Consider the following 19,026-nt stretch of genomic DNA (forward strand, 5'->3'; position numbering starts at 1 on the left):
TCTCTCTCTCTCTCTCTCTCTCTCTCTCTCTCTCTCTCTCTCTCTCTTTCTCTCTCTCTCACACACACTCAAATTATTTAACACTATTTTTAAATTTAAATTTTTATGTGACAAATTTTAATTGACGGATAATCTTGTATTTTTCTTACAATTAGTGAAGATCAAGAAACATGCGCAAGTGTTTCGCGCAAAGTGTATACGCGAAGCAAAGCGCGGGCGCTATAGATACTTACGCCGCATCGATTCGTTGGGTTTATATTGTGTAAAAAAATTGTCTTTACTTTTGCTCTATGTGTCCTCTATGCTGAGATATTTTAGCTTAAAATTTAAAATTGCAAAATTTTATAATTAAGAAACTGAAAAATTTCTAGCTGACATTTGCCTATTTTTATATGAATTAAAATGCATTAAAATATACATATATACATATGTATAATATTATTTTGTATATAATATATATTTACAAGTAAAATATAAAATTATCTTTTGCACCTTAATTTTTACATATATAACATTGTTAATATTAAATACTCGGCGTAATTTTCTGATGTTTTTTTTTATTATTTGTTATTGTCATTTTTTTTACTTAAAAAAAAAATTAAATAAAAATTACAATATATCTTCCAAATTTTAATATATTAAAAAACAACATTCTTTCCTATATAATAATCTTAACTCGGCAGACGCAATGTATTTAACATCTTATCTTTATCTTTTTTGAATATATATACACTTGTAGTATATATATGTTGCATTAAATGCACACGGACATATGATTGTATATAATACAGTTGCATAAAGAGCACCAATGTAAATCTCAAATTAAGTTCAACACATATGCATAGTAATCCATGTGTCGGCAAATTCCCAAAAGTACTGTTACATATAGTAGAGAAACTACGAAATACTCGACCCGTTTATTTAGAAAGTATCGTATGTACCATTATTCACCTGCAACCAGTCTGGGAATTCTCTCGAAGCGATTGAAATGTTGGCGTGCGCGTACGAATTCAAGAATTTGTAATTTAACTCTAAATTGTTCTTGTATGCATCCGACGCGTTAATTAATAATTTTCAATTTGCTTATGCATTCATTATTAAAAGAAAGAATGAAATGTATTTAAAATATATCAATTTTTTTGCCCTTTTACAAGTGTGTTGTAATCGAATTCGTAATTTCCTCGCATACATTCGTCACTCGAAGCGTCGATTAGGAAATTCTATTATTATAAGTTCCCTTTTTCCTCTCCTGCATTTGTTTATTCAATGACACATTCGTTTTCAATGTTTATTTTGTTTATAACTTTTATATATACATTTGTATTTATTACTCAAAGTACTGTTTTCAAAGAGGAGTGATTATTAACGTCCTCGCTCGAGCAACAATTTGTCAATGTTGTGATTCTAGCATATATATTACGATTAATAAATGATGCGAATATCAATATTTATTGAAATCTAGCAACATACGTATTCGCTCTTTTCCTAATTTCTTTGTTTTATTGAAGCTTTACTGATGCACAAATTTCTCGGATAGATAAATTAAATTAATTTTTGCTATCATTTCCAAGAAGTTTGTAGAAATTGCGCAAAACGTATACAAAATGCAAAATTATGCTTAAATTAGTGAAAGCTCTCAATACGTTAAAATCCGGGCCTGGCAGAAAAGTAATTAAAATGACTAAAATGCAAAGAGATTTCTTCATTAATGTGTGTTTAAAAAAAATGTACTACTTTTATTTTGGCAGAGTTTAATCTGTTTATTGTCTATTCGTGGTCTTTCTTTTTGGGTGATTTTTGACATTGTTTGTGGTGTAAGTACATATGATATATTCTCTTTTAGCCTGATTTCTTTCGCTTAGAGAGAGAGAGAGAGAGAGAGAGAGAGAGAGAGGGAGAGAGAGAGGGGGGGAGGGGGAGAATGAAGACGAAGGAAAACAAAATCGCCACGCGTTTTATTCCACAGCATTATATCATTCTATATCGCTTATTTATTTATGAAAGGGTAGAAATCTCTTATTTTTATATATATTTATACATAAAGATAAACAGAAAATACCTTGATTTATGACTATAAATATGAAACACTTTTTTATCGTTATGGGTTATAAAAGATTGCTGCGATTGCTCTTCGGAATTATAGCTGCATTACAGGATTATGAGAAAGTGTTTGGATCTTTCAATTTTGGGTATATGGAAAATCGACATTTTTATACACAAGGAAAAATGTACAAAAATATTCAAATTATTGCACTGTTTGTGAATTAAATAATATTACTTTACCAATCGCTAAACAATTAGGCACATAAAATAATTATATAATTGTTATATTTAATTTGGAATTTCTCAATTGATATTATTTACATATAACTAACAAAATAGGTATTTAAACATAAATTATTATACAAAACAAGAAATATAGAAATATGCTTTGAGTAGAATTTCAAATAAAACTGTTTTTGATAAAGAAATTAAATAATTCTGTTTTGAATATATAGTAATAATATTTCTATTATAGTTGTGTGTGATTTTAATCTTTTACGACTTAAAAATTTTGCTGAATTTTATTTATTATTTCTTAATTTACATTTTTTTTAATTTTTTTAGTTAATATAACTATATTTATTAGAAAAAATTAAAGTTATGCAATCTTTTCTTAAATAAAAAATAAATATATGTGCATTATAAATATAAAAAATGTTTTTTAGAAGAATTAAATAGCATTTAAAAAGTCAGTCGGTTTTAAATATAGTTAAAGTTAATGATGAAATAATAGAATGATATTGATTTCTTTTGCTTTTAGGCGAAACAATTTATCTCTTGGTTGAAAATAGAATTTTTGATACATAAAGATAATACGCTAAATGTTAAAAGTTAATATAAACAAAGTTAAATATTAACATTTATTGCACATTTTTACATAAGTATGTATAAGTGCAATGTCATTAACATATTTGCGGAAACCAAGTAATGAGCGCAAAATGAACCTATTTGATTCTGACATGAGTCATGGTGGCATAATTTCAGACAGAAACTTAGATGCATGTATGAACCAAGGGAGTTTCGTTAGCGCATAGGTGTACCTATGCAAATTATTAATGTTGTGCCAGGAAATACATATATCCACATAATAAATTTATTAAAATTTAATATTTTTATCTTGTTCGATTGTATAATGACACTCCGGAATTATCAAATATATATTATTTATTGATGATAAAATTGTTCATAGATAATTAACAACGTAATTATGTTTATTTTGTTAATGACATCAATTTTGAGTTTTTTCACTTCTTGAAAGGAAAATAAAATAAAATGTATATTTTATTATGCAATATTATAGTTATTTATATTTTACAATTAAATTTAATTACGTTGTGTATGACGAGAATAACTTTGTTAATATAATTTTTGAATTTTATTATATTTTGAATGTCTCATTCTCACTAATAATTCTGTAGCACAAGAATAAATGAAGTTGGCTTATATGATTGCAAGTACGTATAACACACACATCAATTATTAGCATATCATATTAATTAAAAATAAGTGATATTTAAGGCTATTAAAAACAACTTTGGAAATAATTTAAGGCGCGCGCACGCACGCACGCACGCACACACACACTCACACACGCGCGCGCAAATAACAGCACAGATAGCTGTTAAATTTATTTCTTGGATATTTTGAATCAATAATTATTGTAAAAATTAATTTATTTTACTCACACTTATGTGACATATAATAGTAATTATAATAATTAATCTTGGCAACAGATTGTTGTATATATACGTGATACGAGACGCCATCATATGTCTTAATTCTCAAAGAATGTGTATAAATGTCAGGACTAGCAGCCTATTATCGTTGTACGTATTGTCCAACAGGAAAATCTTTATAATGGAAAACTACATTTTCTTTCCAAGGAGCACTCTCTTTGTAGTCTCCGTACTGTACACGATCTGAAAGACGGTAGCACGCTCGAGGCAACACTCTCGTTCGCCAGAAGAGGATGAAGTTTCCGCGTTGTGCACGTGTAAGCAGCCGGAAATTCGGGGTTTCACACCGCGCGTACAGTCAAGAATGCATGATAACGCCGGGTAGTCAACTTTTTTCATTAAATCAAGCTGAAACATTCTGAAATCGTGTTTCTGACATTTTTGTTGTACTAACGCTCCCAGTAGTTGCGTTGTGTGCACATGAGTTGCCAAACCGGAACAAATTGTCAACTGTGTACAACTTGAGTGTATTAACAAGGAAATGCACGACAGTGTTCGATTTTAATAAATTTTATATATGTTTCTCACACACACACATGTGCAGCACAACTTAATATAAGAGTTACATATGTTTTTATAACATATACCTTCTCCATATGCTTAGGAATTAATTTGATATAATTAGGGATTAATTTAGGTATAAATTAATTAAAAAATAAACAGTCTTTATTTATTACTCGTTACTAGTCTCGGCACATTCAATTTTAAGCGGCTATCATCAAAATCGCGAAATATATAAAAAAAATTTTTTACGAAAAATTAATCGTGCGTCTAGAATTTTCGATATTGTTATATTTTTCATTATACTCCTCTACTCCATTGTTATTCCTATTTTAGAATCTTAGAATTTTCATAAAAACAAAAATTAATGAGCGTTTTTTAAAATGTAAAATTCTTATCTATATATATGTAATAATTGCTGATATGTAATAATATTATTTCTCGATATTTTGCTTTTACGAAATGTGCTATATAAATGTTGCACTACATGTGCTGCGCTATACTTGCGTGCAATTAGGAATATCTATCTTCGTTATTACCCTATGGCATTGGATGTAATGTACAGCGAACAAGTAGTTGCCAAGTACGGTACAAGCACGGTACTTGTATACGGACAAATATAAACGTAGCACGCGCCAACTGCGAATAACGCGCTGACATAAAGCGTTCTATTCTCTTTCCATATATCTTTTTGAATTTATTCGGTAATCTTGTCTCACGTAATTATATATGACGAAACAAATATTCGTATATTTTGATTTATCAAAATATTCAAAATTAAGATGTTATGCATTTAAAAGTTGTAATTTTTTCCAATGTATTTATTATAAATATATTTTTAAATATTTCTTTACAAACTTTATAATGTACCTCTCGTTTAACATGCATGCATATATTTCTGTTTCAGGAACGTATTTTATTCTATACGACTTTATTGACTTCTTCGAGAAAGATCAAGCCAGTTTTCTGGAGCGAGACAAGTTTCTCAACATCATCAATTCTATCTTCAAGAATATGTCGCAAATCGAGCGCGAAGCCATCATTTTCCAAGTAAGTCTCGTTGTACATTTTCGTGCATCGCACTACGTATTATATTTCTAAACTTCTATAAAATATTATGACGTTGAATATAATACAATAATGACAAACAATTGGAAAATAATATATGTATATATATAAACATTAATTACTCATAACATGTATATAAATATTGTTTTATATGCACGCAAAGTATTTGTGCTATATCATTTCTTTTATTATACCATTATATTATTATTTAATGACAATTTTTCATCAAGTTTTGGAGTTGCGTTTTTCTTGGGAGAAATGTTAAAAGCAGTCGATACAAATTCTTTCTTTTAAATCCCATTTTTTTAAAGCGAGTTTCCCTGATTCTTCTGATGTTTTTAAAAAAATAATTTAATGATTATCTCTATGCTAAATCGACTACAAGTTTTTGAGTGAAACACGTAGTCGCAAAAGGTAAAATTTTAAGAATATAGAAAATTTTGAAACTAGAAATTATTCTTACGTACGAATATGTATATTAAATAAAATTAAGATGTAAATTATTAATATATCGTTAGTGGTAATAAATGAATATTAATGAAAGTTAGATTAGAGAAATCTAACGATATACATCTTTTTCTATTTTAATCGTTTATAATTAACAAATCACAAAATAAAAAGAATACAACTACAATACAAAATACAAAGTAAAGAGAAATATTAATATTTCATTTCTAATAGATTTATTTATACGAACAAATAGAACGCGCTTTAAAGCGCGCGTTTTAGTGTTAAACGCGATTAAATTCTGCAAAGCAAGATCTTTCACGGGGGATTGAGATAACGCTCGAATTATGTTCCTCATACAGAAATATATGTATATGCGTCGACCAGAGGTGCAGAGCATGCAGCACTCTGCGACCCATATTTTTTTGCAAACTAACCACTCAGCGAGACCTCGGCTCTCGGCTGTATTCATTGGCCTCGAGCGTTCTTCTTGTTAGCAAACTTCAACTTGTAACTGTCGCTAAGTCGTTTCAGGCTTTTTTTTTGTAGCATAGAAAAACATACGGACCATACTTATGTCAGATGTCAATTTACCTTCCCACGGTTTGCCAATTGGGTTCTTAAGTAAAATTTTTTTATTAAGCGGTATCCATAATTAATGTAGAGAATCTAAGCCGATTTTTAGTACTTTTTGAATTTAAAAAAAAAACCTAAATTTGAGAAAGTTATAGCTTTCTAAAGTTTCTTTGATGACGGCAACTTCAAAAGATTTCGCAACAACATTATGACGTCACGCACATTTTCGTGTACTATATTTTCTTCAATTTTGAAGATATTGCAAAAATTCAAAAAGTTTACAAAGAAAGTATGCCATGATCTATCAGAATATACTGTTGGGTAAAAGTCGGTTAAAGACCGAAGATAGATATGTAAACACACGCGCGCGTTTGCGTCCTCTTCCTCTTTTGTAACCAAATGAAATTATAACAAATATAATTTCTAACAAAGAGAATTTTTTATAAATATAATTCTTAATTTTTTATGTTTTTTATGACAATTAATTTGTAATATACGTTGTTAATTCGTAGCAACATAAAATTGCACTACATCTTCTTCTTCTACTATGTCTATTTGTTTAAATGCCCATGCACATACGTGTTGCGAATCATCATGGATTCCAAGTATTGCAGTATTGCAGTAATATGTGGAAAAATATCCTATTAAAAATATACGCCAGCATCCGTTCCTTTCTCTAAAAAAAGATCGGCCATGATTATATAATATTATTAAACGTACATTTCTTACTGACGCGTATCGCGTCAGATATGGGCGGGTGTAAAGTGAAAAACCGTTAATTGGAACGCCTACTCGCTGCTCGCTGCTCCTCTATTCCTTTTTCTACGGCTTTTTCCGCGTTTCCATCTTTTTGCGCGCGCGTGGATTTTCCGCGAATCAGAGACATGGCAGTGCCCTGTATAATTGTGATTATAACAAATCATGATTTTTTTTTTAATCAGAAACAATTCTGCCTATCGACTAGTAAAGTCTAAATTTCTATTTGATTTGGAAGAGAATATTTATCAATCTTTCAGCTTTCGATAGCAACGAACGATTGCAATTAAACCTAATGCTATTCCACTCGTTCTCATATCACAAATTCAAATTATTTTAAATCTATCATCGAAAGAATTCTCATTGTACATAATAAGTTTTAATTTCATTAATTTAATAAAATTTATCTTGTATAACGATATATCTATTAATATATATATACGTATTAAAACAGTTGTATAAAATTAGGACAATTTCATGGATATAATAGATTTCATTACATTCTTTTCTATAGAGAGTCAACATTTTTGTCAATTTTGTGTCAATTGTGTTTTTTTCAAAATGAGACAAAGTAGTCTCTGTAGAGACTATAGTAATGCTCTCGCGCAAAATTTCATAAAGGGGATCGAACACTTTGCAACGAATACGACACTTCCAGTAGGTTTTCTAGTGCGTAACGGGTCAGCTATGGTTACGGGGAAAATCGATATCGTTATGTACTGAGGTAATGTCACTCTTCAAAGAGCTTCATTCTGCTGGCTGACCGCTAATTACTTTCCGATCAGTAGAATGGCACGTCAAAGTTGCTTTGTCAAGGGCTGTTTCATAGCTGCGTGAAACCTCGAGTTCCGTGTACATTTCATTAAGTATCCGGGAACAAGGCACGCCAGCAGAGCGAGGATGCCTTTCGTTTACGATGATACATACAGTGCGCGTAAAGGTCGCCGGGAACTCGTGTCTTTGATAAATTCATGCCGTCTGCTGATCCCGCCCACGCGCGACTCGCGCGAGTGATCGAACGAAATGAATTTGTAAAAGCGTGCACTTTACTGTCGTTTCGATTGGAAGGAAATTGACGATACAAAGTGATCCGATACGTAACCAGTAACCACCATCGATACCATAGTAATCTCTTTTAATCCGCGGGCTATAATCGCGTTACATTTGGATAAAAAACTATTTTCTTTTAAAACACGATTCATTAATAAACGATGATAAGGTAGACTGTAGAGAGATAAGAGATAGGATGAATCAAACTCGCAATTTATTCGTGATATTTTATATGTATATGTCATTATATATTTGCTGTAAGAGACATTAAAAGAGATTTATTTTATTGGAAGATGCTTTAATTTCCTAGCACCTTCCTAGCACCTTCTTTTTCTCAATGATAAAGGTCGATGAGTAAAATGGGCCAATTTTAGCCTGTAAAAAGAGTAACGTAAGTTAAACATGTACTCTTACGTTTTTTGGGTCACTGAATACGAGATGGTAGCATTTTTATCCGTCTAAATCCGTGGGCAAAATTAGCCTAGGCTTATAAAGGGGTTCGAAATAAATCATTTTTAATAGTAATTCGATTAGTAATGATTTTGTTCCAATTATTTAATTACTTGTATTATAGTTTAATTTTATTATTTTTTCTTTTTATTAAATGCTAAGGAAATACTCCAAAATAAAACACTTCAGAAATGCTAAATCTAACATGGCGAAATTAATATGATGCAAAAATTAAAGAAGATAATCAATTTCTTATTCAGAGAATCGGAAATCTCAACAGATGTGCACCTGCACACATTGTGCAGTTTTAAGGATGTTAAAATGGTGGACTCTCTTCCACATCATCTATATAGAAGCGTGTTAGGTTTTTTAAGGTAGACCTTTACCTGGAGCCCTAAATTATACTACTTTTTGTATTATATACTGTACTCTGTAACGTTTCATTTTTTTAAGTATTCCTTTAATTTTTAGTAAAAATGTATCTAATAAAACAAAATTATAATACAAATAATTAAATAATTACGTGCGAAATATTAATTTTATTTTAAAAATGAAATTGTTATAGAACAAAATTCAATTGGACTCATATGTACAATTATAGTTTTTAGAGATTAACAAGAAGTAGAAAAAAAGTTTGTAGTGTTATTTTTGTAAACGTTATTTCTCAAAACGTTCAAGAAGTTCAATAAAAGAAAAAGGCTATGATTTTTCTTCTTTAAAAGCTTTTGAACAATCCATTTAAAAAATTTTGAAACCAAAGTATTTTTTTCTTTAAGTGTCCAAGTTATAAAAGTGTCAAATTGAAACTAGACATGTTGTTTAAGATTAAATTCTTAAACATTAATTGATAAATCTTTAATGGGAATTTGTACGGATTTTTGTTTCAGTATACCGATTGGGATCGGATGAACGATGGTTATCAGAATCAGAGAGCGATAGCGGACATCGTGGGCGATTATTTCTTCATCTGCCCATCCACACATTTCGCGCAATTATTCGCAGATCGCGGCATGAAGGTCTACTACTACTTTTTCACGCAGGTAATGCTATCTCTGTCGTTACGTTATTCGGTTATAGAACAGATATTAGATATTAGTCAATAAGCACGTCTCAAGAGATACCTAATGACCAATTAACAAACCATTATTATATATTATGTATTTTAATAATTTTATGATGATACATCTCCATGATCTACGAAGTCAACCGAAAAATATTTAAGTTGTCAAGATTGTCATGTGGCGTCAACAGAATGTAATTTATGAGATGCCGTATGCGTATATACGTTTATATATAATAGATGTATATATGGACAAATTAAATATTTCCTTACTAATTGTAAGTTGACTAACAATAGATATTTTATAATAATTGTTTTTAATAAGAATAATAATACATTATATATTTTTAACTATAGAGTATCTCAACGCAATCAATTACTTCTTGATAAAACCTTTCTATTTTCTTGTTCCAATTGGAAAAATTTCATCTCTTTTACTTTTGAATAATAAATATATTAAGTAAATTAAGTCTTAAATAACAATTTTGTTAGACTTACGTTATATTTTTTGTCAATCACTATTAAATTATATTTAACTAATGAAAGGAAAATTTTTTATTCTTGTCTTTGTCACTTAATTAATCAATAAGAAATTTTTATTTGCCGACAACTCAGAATTGCTAATCGTTAAATGTACTTAAATGTATGATTGAATGTAAGCACACAATTTTTTAAATATTCTATACAATTACAAAACTTTGCGCTTGTATACAGGGTGAGTCATTTGAAGTGTTACAAGCTCTGATTGTGAGTGTTATCTTTGAAAATATTGGTTTGTTGGAAAAATGTTTTAGATAAAAGTTGGAGGGTTTGAAGGGGTCCAATAGACGACCTTATTAAATTTTGGGTCCGGGGTCTGTGTTGAATCCAGCAGGGCCCAAGTTAAATTTATTAAATGGAAACCCTCCATTTTTTATTGTATCTTCTTTTTCTACTAATCAATTTGAACAACTTTTGTCTGAAACATTTTTTATTTGCCTAATACTTTTTGAGATATTCAAGGAAAACTTGGTAATTTTTTCAATATTTAGCTTACGATATCTCGATAATTGTTTGTCGGAAGGAAAAGTGGTACAGGACTTTTTGACTTAATTTGGTCTCAAGAATATGCTGTTGCATCTCCTTGGATTTTTCATGTATATACATCTATAATGTAGTTATTATATGTAATACATCTAAAAATACACAAACAACACACGCTCATACACACATTTTTTTAATATTCATAGAGTTTCGTTAAGTATACCTGTATGTGTGTTGTAATTCAGATGTATTGAAACATTTTAATTGCTTCGTGTACTTTGATAAATCATATCAGCAATGCTTTCAATATCTTTGCGTTATACATGCTCGGCGCAGCCGATGATTGGAAGATTGTTGTATTATTGAGCTTATGCCGCTATTCTCTCAAAGTAAACTGAAAGAACAGAGTTTACAATACTGGGAAATTACCGCAAAAGTATTATGTAAATTGGATTCTGAATCGCTTGCATATATAACGCAATAAGAAGATTTTGTGATGGAAATAGCTAAGGGAGCACACACAAAACGGAGAAACAAAAGAAAACAAAAAAAATCTATAGCGGAACTGAGGCGGTAAGTGAATTTAACGTGACATAAGTGGAAACAATTCACTCGTAACATTAATCAATCATCGGTGTGCTGCTGTTGCCACGATAAAGTGTGGCGAATATTTGGGTAGCGAATAATAACCATCAGATATCAACATATACCCACATTATCAATCACGCACGAATCACGTTCGCGTGATTTATTTTGCCGTTTTGCCGATCGCCAATTTGCGCAAGCGCGGTGTTATCATACCGGAAGATAATGCATCCTCCACAACGTCACGGAGGTGTAATGTTTAAATCCAGAATGCGGCAAATTGTGCGCATTCATGACGCTGTACAATTACCGTTCCACCTCCTCGCGACCACCGAAATTATTTGAAATGCAAACTCACGCGGGAGAGGCTTATATACTCTACATATGCGGACGTTCTACTATGTTATAACGTGTCGCGTTTGCCGCTATTCCGTGCTGTCATGTCCGGCTCTTCCTCACGTTTATAAAATCTCTTCTATCGATTGCTTAATTGAGCCATAAACATCAAAATTGTATAATGTGTTTTAAAAAAACATCTAACAATAAGTCATTATTTTAGACAATTTTGAGAAAAATAAAACTAGCGAGGGTATGTTTGCTGTTAATAGATATCAAATATCACGATTATGTCATATATGTACTATTTTAATGGATTTTTGTTTAGCACATAATATAAAAAATATTTAATTTAAAAATTGAAATATTCATGTTGCCTTAAATTGAAAAATTTTTTTGAATAAATAAACATTTGTGAAAGAGATTTTAATCTTGGAACATATATTATTAAAAATATGTATTATTAAAAATATTTTTATATTTTTTGTATTTAAGGATGTTAAATATTTAAAGATGTTAAATATTTAGCTAATAAAGTCTTTTTATACAATTTATATGAATAAAAGTAGTATTTATTTATCTTTGTAATATATTTAATTAGAGATAGAGCTCTATAATTTTCTAATTAAATAAATATTTAATTTGATTAATTTTGTTGTCATTATGTTATATACTTCTGACAAAATTTCTTTCTTTTTTATAAAATTTTGCTAATAGAGGGATATCAAAATGTGAACATAATAGGCAAAATATATGAGCTGAGTAAATTGACGTAAGATTTATCACTGAATCCAGTGACAAGTGGTCTGTTGGCCACGTGCCAAATCCAGCTTACCCGAAATCGTAAGGAAATCTGAGCTTCCCTTCTTCTCTTTCTCTTTCTTAAACGTTTCAATTTAAACTATATGTAACGCGTTATTGAATCCTTTACGATAGTTGATATCTCCTTAAGTGCATGAAAAAAGTTTGCAGAAATATGATATATGCATAATGATATTACAAAGAGTGGAGTTGAAATATTGCAACTAGAAATTCCAGCTCAGCGCGAAGGAAACTTTGATACTCGCATTGTTTATTTCAAAATTATTTTGATTATCATATTATTTTTCGTGCAATAATATATAATCATACAAATAATAAGAGAAAAATCTAACATTTTATCTCATTATTTGCAACTGGCTATTTGTTATATGTTAAATGATCTCTCTTAAATAATTTAGTCAAAAATATTAAATTATATAATAGCTATGTCTTTTTTTTTAGCTGTAACATCTGCGATGCGCCTATCATAAACTTGTGAACGAAGTTTCTGTTTATTAGAAAATAGCGCTTTTATCTAATCCATGTCGTTGATCACGTCACTGTTTTCCTATATATTTGACGCCGCCCTTTTTTCTTTTTTTCCCCCTTTTCTCCGCACTATTCCACTCACTTGACGCATACCCTATTTTTCACTACTCCATTTTCCATCTTCCACCTCTCGCGCAAACATTTTCTCGCATTGTCTCGCCCTTCCCTCCTTCTCTACTCTCCTCTGTCTTTCTCTTTCACTCTTTCCCCTTCTTGTAGCATCCTTTTTGCAACCTTTCGCGTTGCACTTTTCACTTTACCTTTCTCTTTTCTTTTCTCTTCTTTCTTTTTCGCGTCCCCTCACTTCGCACTACCTTCTATCTTCATTGCAGTCCCTGGGCCATGAAACGCACGTAAGCGAAATGCCGCGGTACGAAGGCTCGAGCAATTAGCGGAGAAGGTAATTTATCAGGTAGTACTGCTCGGTTCTTCGAAGCGCTGCTGGAAGTAAAGAGGATGTCATTACTCATGCGCGCCAGCCGTAATCTTAATAACGGTTTTACCCACTGGTTAGAAAGACAAAAGCTCACGCGAAAGTGCTTGCGTCTTTTTTTTGTCGCTTGTTCGCGTTACCTCTGTTTCCAGTGTTTCCACCCTTGCAATTTCAGCTCGTCGCAGAGAGTTGCAGAGTCAGAGTACAGTCAGACTGTATCCATATCGACCCGAAATTGATATCCAATATACATATATGTCTTGATATACGATTATGATATTACGATCTCGAACACTTTGGACTCTTTGCAGTTTGACTCTTTTATACCGTAATACTGCTATCCACAGGCATCCACAGCATTTTATGCACACCTGCATATTTTAATTAAATATTGTAAAAGAAATTGGAAGTGTATGCGGTATCAGTCTACATAAAAATTAACAATTATCCATCCAATTCTTTATTTAACATATTCATCTTTTATCATATATAGTCGCGAGTTTTTTTTAATAAAAATTTATTTACCATAAGATGTTTAATTTTAAAGCAAATTCAAACATATTGTAAAAAAATTAAATTTTTTTTCCAGGAAAAATAATTTTATTTTGAGAAATAGAACTCACTTTTATTTTGTAAGAATTTGTATTCCTCGTTCAAAATATTTTATTGTTGCAGTTTTAATACCACTGATTGCTTTTTAATAGTTTATAAAAATACACAATTATTCAAGTAAAAAATAAAATTGCATCTTTGGATATATACGATAAAATCTATTAAGTTATTACGACAAAGTATACATATATATATTAATAGTCAAGTAATTTTCAACTTCTAGTCTATATATTTTATTATTTACTATCTATTATTATTAATTATTCAATATATTTGTGCAAAATATATTCTAAGATAATTGAACATTTTTTATCATGCATCTATTTATTTTTTACAGTAAAAATAATATTTTTTGCTAAGGACTTAAAGGTTTATTTGGCATAAATTATAAAATATAAAATTATTTGATAATTAATCTGACATAGAAAATCAATATCTACTTATATTAATTTATCCATTTCATTTATTATATGAGTGGATGCGCCGATAAATTAAAATTAAAGCATTGCCTCAAAATTTATAGGTATACAATGGCCATGGCATATTTTTGCATCTTGCGACATAATATGCAACTATAAAATCAATTGACATATATTTTATCTCTATATTAAATGAAAGAGCTGTGATAAATGTATTATCTTTGATATAACAACGTCAAATTGACGAAATAATGATGAAGCGTATATTGTGTTGCAGAGGACAAGTACGAATGTATGGGGCGAATGGATGGGTGTGATGCACGGTGACGAAGTGGAATACGTCTTTGGGCATCCCTTGAATAAGTCTCTGGAATACACCGATAAAGAACGAGAACTGTCTTTGAGAATGATTCACTATTTCGCACGATTTGCATATACAGGGTAGGTATTAGGAATAATACGTATTACGGAGTTGTGCAACATCATGTGTTTGATGTTTATTAAAGTGTAAAGATTTATCACATTTATTCAATATATATATATATAGTTAAATATTTGGCCAAAACGATAAAATACTTAATAAAATTTGCGCATGCTAATGCAGTTCAATGTAATATAAAATTATAAATATAAGTGATACGTGTCATAGACGTCAACGTGTTCAGAAGAGTTCGTTGATGTGTGAAACAAACTTAATTTAAATTCAAATTATAACCATGAGGAGAAGTAAGTTCGCCAGAAACTCGCTGCCGCATGCTTCAAACCTAAATTTCCATTTTTTGTTAATACGAAAATGTGAGTGTTGCGTACTGACCACAAAAATAGTTTTTTACGAGTACTTGAACATTTTTAAATAAAATAGTCTTAATGGTTAAAAGAATTTATTCACGAATATATATTTAAACATTTTTAAATAAAATAGTCTAAATTGTTAAAAGAACTTACAACCAAAATATGACATATTTATTAATTGAATAAATTTATTAAACAATTAATCATATTTCTTGAGTCTAATTATGTATAAAATTAAATATTAAGCGGAATTATTGTATTCTTAATTTCATTCTATTTAATACGATTTTCAATTTACACATTTTAACGCGAAATATTATAAAATATCTCACGTTATAAATTGCATCTAACAATTTTTATATTTTAATAAAATGTTGAAATTATAATAAAAATCAATTAGTCTAATTACGAAAGGATTAGAAGAATTCTGTACTTTACTGCATTAGTGATAAAATTGTTCAAATTTTTGTACAGAGTACATCTCCGTCTATCAAGTTTTTTTTTGGGGGGGGGGGGCGATTTCCTGTACTATATTCCTGTACTGATAAATTTATTAAGATTTAAAGTTATTATATGACGTTTCGCTCTTTATGAATAGGATTCTTCGTTTTGTTGTTTGCGACAGAGACATATGGCTTTTGCATATGATATTTGAAATCTACCTTTATGTACTGTAACACCTAGCATGAAAGATAAAAGAATAAATGGGGGAAGGAGTGCGGGTATATGAAAACATGTCAAAGTCGATTTTGTTTTAATTAAACATACAGGAATATTATGGAAAATTAATTAAATGTGGTATTTTTACAGATTATTTGAAAATTAGCTTCCGGTATTGTTAAATTTATCCATAACATTACATACGTGTGCTTAAATTTTATTATATACAGTAAAACAGTCTGGTGTGAGATTTTACTCTCATTGTCAGTAGCGTGATATCACAGCTAGTATATCCGAAATTATTGAACCAAACATCTGACATATCTGCAGTATATAACTGTGAAATGGGAAATTTGTGATTTTATTGGTAAAAACACAAAATCTATAATTAAAAACTATTATAATCATATAATTTCTGGAATAGTGGTTATATTGAAAATTGCTATTCCATTAGAGGTAAATGTACTATGCTAAAGTGAATATTAAAATAAATCAAATACTTTTACTACCAGACAGTAAAGACAGTAAATCGAAAAAATATTTAACGAAAACTTGATTTCATATTTGAAGTAATTAAGTTTGACGTATTTAAGTAAAATTACAAAAATTATACTTTGTATTTTAGTTGTGTAAATTAAAGGTTAAAAATGATCACCGATTCTCACAGTATTAATTTCTGAAAATCAGTTTTATTATAGTTTGCTATTTGCTCATTATGAAATATTCGCACAATTTACTAGAGTGACACATTTTACTTTTTAATCTTTACTTTTTAATCTGTCTTTCAGGATGCCAACAGCAAGCGAATCTGAATGGCCACCTTATACCAGAGATCATCCAAAATATTTTATTTGGAATGCGGAAAAGACTGGCTTCGGCAGAGGTCCTCGTACAACAGCTTGTGCATTTTGGAACGAATTCCTGCCACGCCTAAAGGGAGTTCCCGGTACGTAACAAAATGGAAAATAAAAAATCTTTTTTTTCCAGCTGTAAAGTGCAAGGCGCTGCCTAATTAAAGTTCGACTCGTTGAACGCTTTTGACAAGTTGCATTCACAATTAGCTTTGCTTTGAGCACTTTGAGCACATTTTTCTGTGACAAATTCTTGTCAACTACGCTTTGTTTGGACGAGAGAGAGAGAGAGAGAGAGAGAGAGAGAGAGAGAGAGAGGAAGGGGAGGGAGGGATATATATGATATATATGATGTATATGTATATGTATATGTGTATGTGTTATTCTCACTCTTCATTAATTTCGCGCTCTTGCTTCTTTACAGATCCCACACCTGAAGCATGTAAAAGCGCAATGGCATCAAGCGTTTCTGCGGGTGTCGGCGGATTGCGTGGCTCACCAACGATCGCGTTCATCTTCTTACTTCCGGTGCTGGTAGTATATAGATTGATATAAGCAGTTACTCATCTATGTCGACAAACCCTTTTCATGGCTGGCAGGTACCTGACTGGGCAGAAAAGTTCCATCGGCGCTACCGTCCGACAAGCAGGTCCTATAATGAGCATTGTTTACGCTTCAAGGTCGCATTAGCGGTCGTCAACCATTCATAGATCGATAGGTCGCCGTAGGACATGTGCTATCGTTGTATAGCAGTAGTCCGTCTCCACTATGTCGTTATGTCACCGGCACTGGTAGCATAGCGCGACGTTTGCGAATGATAATCAGATGCCCCGTGTCTCGGCGTGGTGCATTCGCCGTTTCGAGGTAGTCAGAGATTTATATGTCGCGATTCACGATTGAAAACCAAAGATCTGTACTCGGCAAAAGCCCGAGAGACGCAGATCCCTTCGACGATCGACTTCAGCAGAGATTGATCTGATTTCGACGATTCGCACTTTCCATCAGCATTCTCCATCTTCGTCGCAGCTTTTATCGATCCGGTTCCGGCTTAGGTTTCAGTTTTTTTCTTTATTTTCGTTATCTCCTATCTCCTTTCGTTCTCGTCGCGTCTCATCAATGAATCTCTCGATTCGATCCATCTTATTTCTATATCTGATTCATAGCCTGAGATATGCCTCGCGAAATACAACTGTTGCGAAATACAAGCCCGCGTAAATTATTAATTTTGCAATCTAGTTACAGATGTTTCTGAAACAATCGTTTGCTTTACGAACAGTCTAAATTATCGAAGGCGATCGATCTATAAGTCGTTGCCTGATCGATCGCAAGAATGGCAATTGCAAGAGTTGTGAAAAGAATGCATTGCAAATGCAAATGAAGTAGCAGTAGGAAAAGAGCGGATACAGGTTTCGTACGGACTCGAAGAGAGCCATTCCGCAGCGATGATTAAATGATTAAATGAATACAATCGCGTTATTCGTTGTTCGATAGGTGTGAGAAAGGCAAATGGCGACCTATCTCGATCTCGCAGCAAATACGCAACATTTGATGAATTATACATATAATTGACAATTGAGCGCGATATACATGTAATTTCACTATAATTTCGGGATTTGCCAAGTCTTCACGGATCAAATTAAACGCTAAGATCCAATTTTGATCCAAAATGCAGACGGCAATAAACTCGTAAAATATATATATCTATTTGTAACAAATTCACGAGCGAACCTGTAACAACGGCGCGATCAATCTCTTTGTTAGATATTAATTGTAAGAAACCAGCTGCGACCGGTGCAACATCTTGTAATATATTTGATCTCTTACAATTAGTTTGCAATGTAGTCGATTATCTACTAGCACGATCAAGTTTTATATGCAATATCAATTCCAGGACATGCAGGAAACAAAAGACAAAAGAGAATGACGAAGATAGTAAAGTAAAATATAACGAACGTAGCGTAGCTGAAGAAAATTAATCGGTATGGAAGGGCGCGGCTATTAACTTCGAACTCAGTAAGCTTGAGAGCGAGTGATTAATAACACGAAGCGATTTTTATCGACAGCGTCAATCGCGAGAAAATCTCTCTTAAAAAGATCTTTGAGCACTCATTCCACTTTTGATAAAGAAGCAAATCATTTAAATTAAACGAAGCCAGTGGAGCAAAAGTAAATGCATATCCTGAATTAGAACAAGTGTTTTGCAATTAGCCTCGTATCAGATATCAGTTGTGTATATATATATATATATATATATATATATATATATATATATATATAT

At 31.1% G+C, this 19,026-nt stretch overlaps 2 protein-coding genes across 8 annotated transcripts in view; both read left to right on the plus strand.

Moving 5' to 3' along the window:
• LOC112451604 (acetylcholinesterase-like) overlaps window positions 1–19,026 on the plus strand; it is an 89,392-nt gene that overhangs the window by 53,803 nt on the left and 16,563 nt on the right. For 3 of the 5 annotated variants that reach the window (XM_025011314.1, XM_025011315.1, XM_025011313.1), the window contains 5 exons: window positions 5,188–5,330; window positions 9,515–9,667; window positions 14,723–14,886; window positions 16,686–16,843; window positions 17,173–19,007. In XM_025011314.1, the coding sequence (XP_024867082.1) occupies window positions 5,188–5,330; window positions 9,515–9,667; window positions 14,723–14,886; window positions 16,686–16,843; window positions 17,173–17,303 (749 nt within the window). In that variant the 3' untranslated portion in view covers window positions 17,304–19,007. Of the gene's footprint in view, window positions 1–5,187; window positions 5,331–9,514; window positions 9,668–14,722; window positions 14,887–16,685; window positions 16,844–17,172; window positions 19,008–19,026 lie in introns of those variants that run through there. The other 2 variants (XM_025011316.1, XM_025011317.1) reach the window with 1 other exon arrangement.
• Window positions 17,323–19,026, plus strand: part of LOC112451606 (venom allergen 5-like) — a 35,090-nt gene continuing 33,386 nt past the window's right edge. The window contains exon 1 of one of the 3 annotated variants that reach the window (XM_025011319.1): window positions 17,323–17,397. In XM_025011319.1, the coding sequence (XP_024867087.1) occupies window positions 17,337–17,397 (61 nt within the window). In that variant the 5' untranslated portion in view covers window positions 17,323–17,336. The remainder of the gene's footprint in view (window positions 17,398–19,026) is intronic. The other 2 variants (XM_025011321.1, XM_025011318.1) reach the window with 2 other exon arrangements.

The sequence above is a fragment of the Temnothorax curvispinosus genome, unplaced genomic scaffold, assembly GCF_003070985.1.
Source record: "Temnothorax curvispinosus isolate PA1 unplaced genomic scaffold, ASM307098v1 QBEX01002412.1, whole genome shotgun sequence".
NCBI classification, from domain to species: Eukaryota; Metazoa; Arthropoda; class Insecta; order Hymenoptera; family Formicidae; genus Temnothorax; species Temnothorax curvispinosus.